Here is an 11922-nt window from a genome sequence, read left to right on the forward strand (position 1 = left end):
TTTTTTGTATGAAAGGCTTTTTTAAGAAAACATCAAATTCTGTAACTTCCAGCCACTGTTAAATTTCGAAAATAAATTAAACATTGAATTCAAGATCTGATTTTTTTGGATTATGCAGCCCGATAATTATTATCATAGCGTATGGGCTTTTCTCGGTGTCGCGTCGCGAAGTAGTGTGCAGGTACAGTATTTAGTACTATAATTACTGCTACAACACGAAAAATCCACTTGGCGTCTAACGAGCCACCGCCTACAGGCGTGAGAAGTCGTCTTAGTGCTCTTAGGGCTTATAGCTTGACTGTCTGTACTCTGTACTACTTCTTCAGGGCTGTTTCGCACGCCCAAATCAAGTAACATTAACAACATTTTCTCTTAGTTTTGCGTCACCGTGCGGGAAAACTTTGAAAAAGAAAAAGTGATTTGATGCTGGGTGTATCTTATTCGAAGAAAACTTTCTGGATCTCGCATCGCCAGTTTGTCTGCTGTTCCCTAAGGAGTGCATAATGGCCCTTGTGAATAATTTCAGATTGATGTGCCGTTTAGCGTCCAGCCAAACCGGTGCTCTTCGAATTTATCCACATCAGCCTCCTGGAACCAGATGAAATTTACGTTTGCTTCTCCTGGCCAGGTTACTTCATTATGTTAATAAAATCCTTGTTGTAAAATCTCGCTGTAACTTACTTGCTCACTGATTCGCAGGTTTTCTATAATGAAGTGAACGCGAAACAAATAGACGTTCCATCCATGAGTGGTAACTTCGGTATCCTAGCACACCATGTGCCCATGCTTGCAGTCCTGAAACCTGGAGTTATCAATGTCTTCGAAGAAGATGGAACTTCCAAAAAATTCTTTGGTGAGCTGGTTGTGCAGGTTATTATGAAATGTCTTCTTGCTGGGTTTGCAATGTGCAGTGGATGCTGCAATACAGTGTGCAGTTGTGCACGATGCACGAAGGAAGTGTAATTTTTGTACTAGCTTGGATCATAATCAGGATAGGAAGTAGGCAGTAGTAACCACATTTCTCCTTATTTCAGCGTTTTGCTTGTGATTTTTCAGTGAGCAGCGGAACAGTTACGGTGAACGACGACTCCACTGTTCAGATATTAGCAGAAGAGGCTGTTCCTGTTGAGTCTCTTGATCGCCAGGTTTGTGTTTTGTGTAGCTGTTTTTCGTATTCGTAAGCCAAGTTGAAAAGATATCTCGCAGTTGCTGAAGATCTTTCTCATTTTCAACTGCAAATACTGATTTTATGCTCATGGTATTGTGTCCAAGCAGTGTATCGTCCAAACTTTACGTTATTAAATTTAAAAGTGTTTTAGGGTAATTTTTTAATCTTTTATTTCAATTTGCGGTTGTCTCAGATATTTTAAAATGAATTCTGTTTAATTGTTTCCCTGAGTTGCGTTTATGAGGCTTAAACTGACAGTGAGGCTAGATGGAAACTATACAGTACGTAACTTTCGCAATGTAATTTGTAAGTAGTTACAGTAAATAAGCACCTCTCTGTAAGTAGTAAAATATTTTTATTCATAAGTTACATGTGAGGTATTCTGACAATGAGTTGAAAATTGTAAGTACAGTGCTCGACTCAATTGCAGGCTGCAAGAGATGGACTGGCAGAAGCCCAGGGCCGGTTAAGTTCCGCTTCGGGAGATGTAGCGAAAGCGGAAGCCAGCATTGAAGTGGAGACCTTTGAAGCACTTGTTAAAGCAACGGAATAACTTACATATCTGTGTACTATGCAAAAGATACTTCGCGTTAAAATTTTATTTGTGAATCGTTCTTGCGCAGTGTGAATTGTGGTGTATGGTGTGTTCACTGAATACTTCGGATTCGTTTTCGGGATGTTGGTGCGTTGGTCTAGCATATGCGCACTGTATTTGACTGTTGAGCGCTCTACTCGAAAGTGACGAAACGAAATATTTGATGAACTAACTGTTTTTCCAGTGCTGCCAATAAAAATGTGCAACCAAAAAGCTGCAGAGCACATCATCATTAAAAGTCAAACGAACGAGATCAAAAGGATAAACGGCGCGACAACTAACAGAGACAATAAAAAAATCTCACCGGTGAAAAATAATTTAAACGTCAGCACAGCAGGTAATGGCTGTTTGTTATCACTAAAAACAGTTCAGTTTGGTCGCACGTTTGAAAGAACTGCAGGCTGCGCATGCACGCAAACAACAGAGTCATTCGTTAACGAGATAACAATTAACTTTAAACTAATCTTCGTCATCGAACGAATCATCTCCATCATCAACCACGTTCTCTCCTTTTTTTAACTTGACCTTCTTTTGAGCGATGAATTCTGGACTAAGGCTGGTCTGGCGTTTTGAGCGGAGAAGCTTTTCAGAAATGGACGCGATACGCGAGCCAACAGGAAATCCAATTGGTTTATACACACTGGACACGGGTGGAATCGGTAGTGGAGCGGGAATATCATCCAAGATCTCCACATCACTGGAGTCATCTCGGTCGTCCAACGGGGTGGACGATGAAGAGCTCGGTTGCATGGCACCATACAGCGCAGCATCCGATGCATCCTTGGTGGTGCTCCTAGTGGAGCGCATCGACACCAGTCCGTTCTTATTCTTTCCCAGTCGTTTGGTCCGCTCTTCCACAGATCGAGATTCACCACAGCGACTGACGATATGCGGTGCCATGCGACTGAGCGTTATCTGCCGTCCACAGTTAGGACAACTGTCTGTCGTATGGAGCATGTAATCGTACGGGTTCTGAAAGACATCTTCCCAGCTGTTAGTCATCAGGTCCAGGCCCTCTGGAGTGGGCTCCAGCGGACGATGACCTTCATCCATTTCTTCCCGTAGTAAGTCCTGAAGGGAAAAGTCCATCACACTGTCAAATAAATCAGTAAACAGTTTTCGCTCTTCTTCAGTCAAATGCTGCATCAGCGCCGGGAGATCCTGATTGCCCAAACCAGGCGGGATGTCGTAGTCCTCCTTGGGCGGTTCCGGATCCACGATCGGATTGTCTGCCGATGGGGACAATTTGCTTTCGCAATCACATTCCGGTCGATGACATCGCGAACACGAAGCAGCAAGAGAACTGTTGGACACAGTGTCATCTTTCTTGACAGGATCCGCATTGGAATCTGTATTATCACCAGCAGGACACGATGGACATCCATTGTCGACGCTCCGCGCTTGAGCAGTGTCCACGTTATTTATCTTCGTGCCAGGGGTTTCCCGTTTATCGTAGAAGGACAAGAACAGCTCTTTGTCCGACACAATCTGCGGGAAATCGCTCCGTTTTGAGTCTTGAGCAACATGGGAAAGAGACACCTAAAATACGCTTCGATACAGCAACCACAGACCTAAACGCCAATCCTAATGAAGTAATTGATTTAAACTACAATAAGTCTACATATTAATTATCAACTCAGAAAAAGCTAAATTTAAATAACAGTAAAACAACGCAAATTACGTAACACGTAATGAATGACTCATGCATCCTGCCCGTCTGCCGCCGTCATAAGTAGTCATTGCGCCACTTCGTGGTAATTAGAATAAAACTAAATCAGTCGGTTAAATATCGGAAACTAACTCTTTTTGAATGCAGCGTTAAATCAGGATAGCAGTTTCTACTGGCTGATCGTTTCAGTGCTGAGCTTCTGTCCACAGGGTTCCTGAGTTCCCCAATCACAGCCAGCGATGAGGACCAGGTGTCGGAGGATCCATCCGATCCGTCGTCGATCCTCAGCTTCGTGGGCTCATCGAAATCATCGTCGATGTCGTCGGCCAGCTGCGCTGAGGCCGACGTGTAGCTGCTGTGCACCAGCGCATGCGTAACGGACTCCATTCTGTGGGTGATAGTGCGACTCCGATGTGCAGCAAACAGCATCCCATGATCAAGTAGACCATTAGCAACCTCCGCTCGCGACGACTGCTGAGTGGGCATCTAATTTCTACCGCGCTTTGTCGGTTAATTAATCCACACAAATGCCACTAATACGACCTGCAAAAACGCCTTAACGTAATTAATCAATGCGATATTACAGGCACCGAAATAACAGCGCTGTATAAACCAGCTGAATTCGTCAGCATCTGTATCAGATTTCATGTATGCATTACCAAAATGCACCTAAGGCTGGAAATGACACAAGAAGCTGGTTATTCCCCTCTAACAGTACTCCATCACCGTAGCAAGGAAACTACCCCAAAAAATCTGAAACAAAACCACATAAAAATTTTAATATAACTAATAACAGCACATAAAAACTCTAAATTAAACGTAAACAATTAAACATTTATTAGTTCAGCGAGTTCACTCCAGAAAATGACGCTTTGTAAGAGGCTCTAGTCAGATTGCTATTTGTAATGATTACCGAAACTAATCGTTACATACCTTACCAAATCTTTTGGGCCAGACAGCAGGAGCATCCTTCCATATTGATTTTAATTTACAACATTTTATATCGCTAAGACGCAAACAACCATCGAAAATCATTCGAGTAAGTATATATTCAGTATTTCCAAAACATTCATCAAAGAGTCAGCACACCTGAGGTAACGGAGACGTTTTCCATAACTTCAGTCTTGAAGGGCATTTTCTTGCTTATGATGGTTCAGTTCGATTCAGCTATTACGGCCAATCGGAAATTCGAATTAAAGCACTGCTCACCATCAGTCTCACCGTCGAGTCTCTTCCAGCTGCTTCGTTTGGCGGTCTACTCTGACTTGGTCGGTTGTGATTTCTGAGCATTTCTCTTGTTGTGGTTTCGCTTCGTAGTTCATTACATACTGGTCAGTTTGAAATGCAGTTTGTGTACGAGTAGCAATCAAAGGACGTAAACACTGAAATATGCGAGATTTTCGCACAGAAAATACTTTTAAACTGACAATCTTTGGCTTGTACGCACCGGAAGACATACAGACAACTATGAAGAGACAAAACCCGAATTTGAAACCATACTCATCCAAATCTCATTGTCAAGGAAGTACGATTATCACAAATGCTTCAATGCAGGGCACAAGATGAGCAAGTGAAACTAGCCGATTCAGTATCGTACTACAGTACGAGCCGATTCAGGGCTATCCTTTGGTCACGTTTACATTTTGCGTACAAAGACTCCGCTCGATGGCCTTATCAAAATCATCATTCGTAATGACCAGTTCCGCATCGGTGATCCCTGAAGAAAAAGCTTACAGAGGAGCAGAGACCTAAATGTTTATAATTAAACTCCTTATTAAATTAGCTGATTCACACTGCACACAGGGCAGAATCTATGCGTGATTAAATTATAATTCAAAGTTCCAGACGATCGAAAGTGGGAGCACAGTAATTAAGTGCTTACCGGAAGACACCAACCGCTGCATCGCAAACAAAGCGGCATCTGCGCAAACGGCATAAATATCAGCACCTGAGATGTCAGACTCAAGCCTTCGTTCCACATGCTCGAGAAGGTCTGATTTGTCCAAACTGCATTTGCGAGTTATTGCCTTTAAAATCTGTAAACGGTGCTTTGATGTGGTTGGGTTACCAATCTGAATAATCCGGTCAAACCTGCAAGTGAAAAAACAACATAAGTAAGTAACTGCAGCGTTTTATAAGACTAAACGCTTCATTCGCTATTCGAATAACTAGTTCAAAAATTTAAAAGTTTAACGTAAAAAAATAAACTTCCTGAACAAAGTAAAGACACCAAGTTACTAAAAGGCGAGGAGTAGGTAACTGGTAATACATTACATATTCTATCCTCAGAACTGCAACAGCAAACACGTATAAGTCCTGCGAAAGTCAATTTAAAATTAGATCTAACTTCTTTCATTATTTAATTTTGTCACCTTCCGGGCCGCAGCAAGGCTGGATCGATGAGATCCGGACGATTTGTAGCTCCCAAAACGAACACTTGCGTGTGCCTAGTCAATCCATCCATTTCCGTCATCATCTGAGACACCACTCGATCAATCACGCCGCCAGAATCGCCTGTTCGACCCCGTGCCGGAACTATACTGTCCAGCTCATCAAAAAAGATCAAACTAGGAGCAGTTTTTCTTGCACGATCAAATGCTGCAAAAATTTTTGAATATAAACCTAGATACCATTTATGCACAGGTTTCACAAGCCACCTACTTGTGCGAATATTTTCTTCGCTCTGCCCCACATACATGTTGATCAGTTCAGGACCTTTCACACTGATGAAATTCAACGAGCACTGATTCGCCACGGCTTTGGCCAATAAGGTTTTCCCGTTTCCAGGGGGTCCGCATAACAGTACACCAAATCTCTGCAGGCCACTGTCCACGATTTGCTGGCACCGCATCGGAAGTTCAATCAACCGCAGTAATTCTAGCTTGGCGTCTTCCAGGCCGCCAATATCGGTCCACGTGGTCACCGGCGTCTGCAGAGTCACAAGAAAACGCGCAGACTGATAATACAGTATATATTCCAGCGCAAAAAAAACACTGAGTAGGAACAGTGGCTCACCTTCAACTGAAAGTGCTGTCCAAAAGCCGCCTCTTGTTCATGCAAACCATTCATAAAATCAGCCTGTTTCAACGATCTGCTTTGTTCCTGGGTATTTCTACAAAGCAGTCGAACGCTAACAAAAGCAGAGGATGAAACCTACTGCTCTCGCCGTCTCGCGTACCTCTGATCTACACAGCGGGAATATGCCTGAAATTCAGCCGACTCTAACAGGGAAATAACATCACCAAAGTCCCAGTGGTGTGAGGCACTGACCAAACCGTCATAATTCAGTTCCGCGGCGGCATTATGCAAACTGCCAGCGAGTGACCTATTTAAAGAAGGCACTCTGGAAGTCACCAGGCCCTAACAAACAAGACAACTGCTTATTGCTGCTACGATGAACTGCATACTCACTACTAAGAATTCCTAGCAAAAACCTGCGAGCATAAAGCCATGAATTTCGATACTTCATTTAATAACTATAAAACATCAAATATGATATCTCATTGGTTAAGTGAACCGCCCTAATATGATATTCCTATCACTGAACAATAACAAGCAAACTACACGTCAACGGTAATTAACAAAAAATACCTTAACTTCCAAAATCACAGAAAACAAATCTTCCAACTCATGACTAGGGGGTCCAATGCAAGTGCCAATGACAATAACCGGATAATCTCGTTTGGCACACGTAGCATCCTTAATTGCACGATGCAAGGCTTGCCATAAACGAGGTTCATGCTTACTTTTTCGAAAAAACTCCAAATGAGACAGGAGTATGACACACGGCGCACAGAGCGACGCTGTAACAACGAATAACATTAAAATACTGCTTAAGCCGAAATTCTGTAAATCCGATTACTTTAATCTGTAAACCAAAATATGAAGTAAAGCATACATGACGTGTATCGAAATTACCCTTTTCAAATTTATGCTGGATCCGAGACTCGGTCGCCGCAATCGTGTCGGCAAAAGTATCTCGAACAACGTTGATTTCAAAAACCTGCATGTGTAAACGCAGAGCTGCAGTATAGCATAAAATGCGTTTGCCGCACGCCGGCTCGCCACTTAACAAGACCGAAACCGTTGGAGGATTTTTGAGATTCTTTGAAGAAAACGTTCTTAACACTTCCAGCAGAGTTGTTAAATCTTTCTCCAGCCCCAGTTCTGCAACAGTGTGCTTTAGCGGCTTTTGCGGATGGTCGCTGTAGAAGTGCTCCATCGCCAGCGGAACATACGATCCCATAAAGCCAACGATAAACAAGAAAGTTTTATCCACTTCAACAAGTCCATGTACCATGGTCTCCGGCTCCGTGTCCACAAGACGGAAATAAATTATGTCGGATCCACGCTGCATAACCGGAAGATAGTGCGATACGTTGCAACATACGGTATCACCTTTTTTTAACAATCTCGGTGTCTCAAAGAGCGACTTTAAATGTGGATACCAGCGCTCCGCACCGTCCAGATTGCCCGAAGAGCGCACACAGGAAAATCGGGCGGTTTGGAAATGCTTCGGTTGTTCGTGCTCCGCAACGGCATTTACTCTGACAGTATCGTGGAGCCGGTGTGCGCTTGCGCCGTTCCAGTTGAACCATACCAGCGGACTCACGCGCAATGTTTGTGAACCGTCGATCTTGGAACCGTGTTGCTCCATGAAAGTAGTCTTAAATGCTCGTAACTCGATCATGCGCTTTTCTTCTGTGGCCAAACAACTATCCACTCGAACCCTACAAAAGCGCGCAATAAATTATGATTTCTCCGTCAGCTAGCGATGGCGACAAGCACTGCACCGCGTCTGCGACAACATTTGTGTCAGTTCGGACGATTCTCCATAGTGGACCGAGCAGCCGTACCTTACCATGCAAAGCAATGCACAAAATCCCCATCTCCATGTGGGGCCCTCGAAGACCGAGGGTTTCGAAGATGGATTCATGAACGAACGTGGTGTTCCACTGATCCTTCTTGCGCAGTCCGGCGAATTCATAAGAAAATGGTTTTCTAACTCCAACAACTCCAACAGGAATCCATCTGCTCCCATAATCGTAACTGGGCCCACACTTTCTTGACCGCTCAGCAATTGTCTTTACCAACACGAACGTTCGCCACTCCGAAAGCAAGGAAGAAGTTTCCTACCTTGGCAAACTTTCTATTGACAGAGGCATGTGAGCGCCATTGAGCGCAACCTTGCTTTGTTTTGGTTTTTTACTGTCGTTAGCCTAATAGCCTGTAGGGTTAATCGGCCAGAGTATATGGCAACCTTCCTCTAGCAGCAGTTCAGTTGACCACGAGCTCTTCGTGTTTTAAATGCAAAAAGAAGTGGACCTGCTCTGGCAAGAAAAAAGTTCTGGCCATATATAAGTCTGTACCAATAGAAGTATACATAAATGATAGATCTCATTATTTTACCGTGATTTTGATTACCGCAATGCAATTATGCAGTAATTACTTTTTAGTGCTTATTATTACAACGCTGCTATTTCTGATTGCTACTAGAAATCTACATAACTTACCAGCTAGTAAGCTGCAGTTCCTGTTCTCATGCTGTGGCTGTGAACGGTATTCGTATGCTTGCATCGCGTGCATCCACATCTCACGGGCACGGGATCTACTAATCGATACGGTGGCACGGTGGTACATAGGTAAAATAAGGATGATTTCCGTAGAAACATGCATTTACGTCGACTAATCTGACAACTTAGAAGAGCAAAATTTTTTATTTTGCCATTTGATGCGCTCGAGCAATATCTCTGCAACTTGTAATAATATTTGGACGCTCAATTGACCGGGAAGTAAAATACGGATTGGTTTTGTAGTATTGTAGAACCCATTTGGACTTTCGTCCAAGCGAGAAACCATTGTGCGAAAATGTGGTGAAATTCCTAACTGTGAGACAGGTATTCAGCTTACTGCAACGCACCATTTAAACAGTCAACGAAGACTTCCATGCTTCCAGTATTGCTTAGCTGTTAATCGGTTTTGAAAAGGTTATCGCTGCCGGGTACTTTAAAATCCAAAACTATTTGATGGTTTGCAGTTGTGATTTAATTTTAAACCCTTGCTTGGAGTTTTCACCAGCAAAATGTCGTCTGAAAACGGGGAAAGCTCTGGAGATTTCAGCGTGATCAGTCCTGAGCGTTTGGAACACGAAGCGCAAATCGCTCGCGTGCAAATTGCTCAGCAAAACGCTGTACCGGAAATCGTTTACCCTGTTCCTTCAGCTTTAAATGTTCCGGCCGACTCGCGACTTTCGGGTATGTTTCTTGACTCTTGTAACGATATATCACTACTTACTGTATTTACACGATAGCAGTGACACCGTGTTAGCTTACTTACATTTTCTTAATAATTCAGCGTTGTGCTGTAATGTTTTTCGGTATGTAATTACAGAAGTCCTTCGGGGTACGGCGAGTGTGCCAAGTTTCTACAAAAACACTGTCTATGACGATGTGGAGCGATCGCGGATCCCGAAACTTGTTCCGTCAGTATTCATCCGCCCCACAAAATACCGCAGTATGGGCAGGAGTATCAGCAATCTGAACACTACTCGTTCCAGTAGAGCAACACATGCCGCTGACCCAGCATGTGATGAATCATGGACACCGGAAGTCCGGCACACACTGAAATCGAAAAGCATGGCAAAATACCTTCAGATAAAGGCCTGCGTGACAGATCAGATTGATTTTATTAAGACACGCGATAATCTGTGGTCCGATAAGCGCATCTACGCGGCGGTGAGAGCGTTGAAGCGATACATAAATAAACACAATTTCCGATACACCAGCATCACTGACCACCAACGCCAGTGGCTGGAAGATATGATTAAGCGGCTGGATCAGTATTATATCCTGCGGAGGCCACGGAAAATGGTCTTCCTGAATCGATGGAAGGAGAAACGCCGGCGCATCCAGGCCCAGGACGATCTCAAGCAGCGCTGCCTGCGGCAGGTCAATCCGCCTTTCTACGATTGGCTGCAAGAGGAACTACAGCGAGTGGAGACGCTGATCGCCGAAGACCGTCGGGAGAAGCGACGCAAAATAGCGGCTAAGAATCAGACCAGGTTGGACTGGATTGAAGGGCGCATTCGCCGGTGGGACAAGAAGATCCGACCGGATCAGCGCCCAAAGTCCCCGGAAGTGGTACCGCCGCACGTTTCCCGTCAGCCGTATTACGAAAAAAACTATGTCACTAAAGTAAAATACATCAAACCGCAGCAAATTATTTATGTTCCACATAAACCACTGGTGGAAATCGCAAAGGGCGTAGCGGAGGCTAACCGACTGGGAAAATCCAGAGGAGCACGCGATCCGACGCTCTCGAAACACCTCGACCCTCGAACGCATCGTGTCTCCGCATCTGACCCTAAACCGGTGAAGCCAGGCAGCATGGATAAAGCTGCGCGAAAACACTGCCACAAGGGGAACCGCCGCCTACAGCTCTAGGTACTTAACTTTTTAGCGTTATGTGTGACACTTTATTAGGAATAGAAAACGAAGGATCGATTGAAATTGGATATTAATAATCATAACACGGATAGCAGCGGGCCGGTTTAATAAAATTTTAATGTACCCGTACAAGTACAGTACATGACAGCATACTGACTGCACACGTTGGTTTAATTTGCAAAAATATTTTTTTAGTAAGCACTTTAACTCTATTTCAGTGAATGTTGCCTGCACCATAATACAAAAGTACAGTAATGCGGGCAGATGATAATAATTTTTTTTTGCTTTTTTTCCCTTAGCCGAAATCACTGAAACGAAAAGCGTGCATAACAGCGCATCCACCACTAAAGATCTTGCGGATGTACATGAATTGATCCAATCTATCGACGTACAACAACAAAAGCTGGTTGAAGAGCTGAAGCAACTAAAGCTCAAGAAACAGGAACTGACGGGAACACCCGAACCGGAAGAAGGGGATACCTCCCGCACCGTAACCCCGATAGTTTGTAAACCTGCCAAGCTCCCGCCGTTACCGGCAAAGGAACTGATGAAAAAGCACCACGAAGAGGCTCACCGAACGGCCGGAGTTCGGCACGATTACGCTTTGCAGGAGCGTAGTAATGCCGTCCGGTCACGACGTGAGCTACACACCGTTCCCACGTATGCAGGCGAGGAGAAGAGGAAAGAGAAAACACGGAAGCGAAATGATCTTGATAAGCGTACTAAGGATCTACTGGAGCAGGTCTATAGTGGTGTGCGTGATGCTATCGATGAGTACATTGATACGCTAGTGCAAAACGAATTCTCTAACGTTAAAGAAAATCGACCCCAAGCACAGCCTGCGTGATTCCACAGAAATTTACTACAGGAGCAGTGCAGCATGTCTGGCGATTTGTGATTCTATTTGAGAAGCAAGATTTGAAACGATATTGTGCAAAACGGTATGAAACAGTCAAATTTTTGCGCAATTGCAGTTTTAGGAAAAACTGCGGTTTCTACGTACTTTGCTCTGTGAAGTGGACAAAGCGAATAAATTAAATTTTGC

General features: G+C 44.0%; 3 protein-coding genes across 9 annotated transcripts; 2 read left to right on the forward strand and 1 right to left on the reverse strand.

Annotated features, from left to right (window-relative positions):
- Positions 1-347: 347 nt before the first annotated feature.
- Positions 348-1976, forward strand: LOC129599208 (ATP synthase subunit delta, mitochondrial-like). Its single transcript, XM_055497376.1, has 4 exons — positions 348-628; positions 700-853; positions 1057-1145; positions 1599-1976. Exons 1-4 carry the CDS (start codon positions 599-601, stop codon positions 1719-1721), a joined length of 396 nt encoding a protein of 131 aa, XP_055353351.1. The 5' UTR covers positions 348-598; the 3' UTR covers positions 1722-1976.
- On the reverse strand, positions 1654-8911 carry LOC129599206 (peroxisomal ATPase PEX6-like). 7 transcript variants are annotated; one of them, XM_055497369.1, is made up of 11 exons: positions 8294-8911; positions 7351-8162; positions 7024-7235; positions 6611-6792; positions 6448-6544; positions 6094-6361; positions 5805-6030; positions 5315-5523; positions 4371-5149; positions 4102-4185; positions 3912-3975 (listed from the first exon to the last, which is right to left on the reverse strand). In XM_055497369.1, the coding sequence occupies exons 2-9, from the start codon at positions 8120-8122 to the stop codon at positions 5052-5054; spliced, it is 2064 nt and encodes a 687-aa protein (XP_055353344.1). In that variant the 5' UTR covers positions 8123-8162; positions 8294-8911; the 3' UTR covers positions 3912-3975; positions 4102-4185; positions 4371-5051. The 7 variants fall into 7 exon arrangements, with proteins under 7 accessions (XP_055353348.1, XP_055353347.1, XP_055353349.1 ...); XM_055497370.1 differs by having other exon boundaries at positions 4366-5149; XM_055497367.1 differs by having other exon boundaries at positions 3920-3975; positions 4092-4185.
- A 175-nt stretch (positions 8912-9086) lies between these two features.
- Positions 9087-11916, forward strand: LOC129599229 (uncharacterized). Its single transcript, XM_055497405.1, has 4 exons — positions 9087-9329; positions 9470-9686; positions 9823-10872; positions 11177-11916. Exons 2-4 carry the CDS (start codon positions 9515-9517, stop codon positions 11722-11724), a joined length of 1770 nt encoding a protein of 589 aa, XP_055353380.1. The 5' UTR covers positions 9087-9329; positions 9470-9514; the 3' UTR covers positions 11725-11916.
- Positions 11917-11922: the final 6 nt, after the last annotated feature.

This window comes from Paramacrobiotus metropolitanus, unplaced genomic scaffold (genome assembly GCF_019649055.1).
Source record: "Paramacrobiotus metropolitanus isolate TYO unplaced genomic scaffold, Prichtersi_v1.0 Parri_scaffold0000140, whole genome shotgun sequence".
NCBI lineage: Eukaryota > Metazoa > Tardigrada > Eutardigrada > Parachela > Macrobiotidae > Paramacrobiotus > Paramacrobiotus metropolitanus.

Bases quoted from the DNA above. Each gene is read 5' to 3' on its own strand.
- LOC129599206 (XM_055497369.1), bottom strand. From the start codon at position 8,122: ATGATCGAGTTACGAGCATTTAAGACTACTTTCATGGAGCAACACGGT. The intron at 6,793-7,023 runs GTATTTTTTGTT...CTTGTTTGTTAG, and splicing joins CTGTGATTTTGGAAGTTAAG to GGCCTGGTGACTTCCAGAGT. The intron at 6,545-6,610 runs GTACGCGAGACG...ACTGCTTTGTAG, and splicing joins TCCCGCTGTGTAGATCAGAG to AAATACCCAGGAACAAAGCA.
- LOC129599229 (XM_055497405.1), top strand. From the start codon at position 9,515: ATGTCGTCTGAAAACGGGGAAAGCTCTGGAGATTTCAGCGTGATCAGT. The intron at 9,687-9,822 runs GTATGTTTCTTG...ATGTAATTACAG, and splicing joins GGCCGACTCGCGACTTTCGG to AAGTCCTTCGGGGTACGGCG. The intron at 10,873-11,176 runs AGGTACTTAACT...TTTTTCCCTTAG, and splicing joins GAACCGCCGCCTACAGCTCT to CCGAAATCACTGAAACGAAA.
- LOC129599208 (XM_055497376.1), top strand. From the start codon at position 599: ATGAAATTTACGTTTGCTTCTCCTGGCCAG. The intron at 629-699 runs GTTACTTCATTA...ACTGATTCGCAG, and splicing joins CGTTTGCTTCTCCTGGCCAG to GTTTTCTATAATGAAGTGAA. The intron at 854-1,056 runs GTGAGCTGGTTG...GTGATTTTTCAG, and splicing joins AACTTCCAAAAAATTCTTTG to TGAGCAGCGGAACAGTTACG.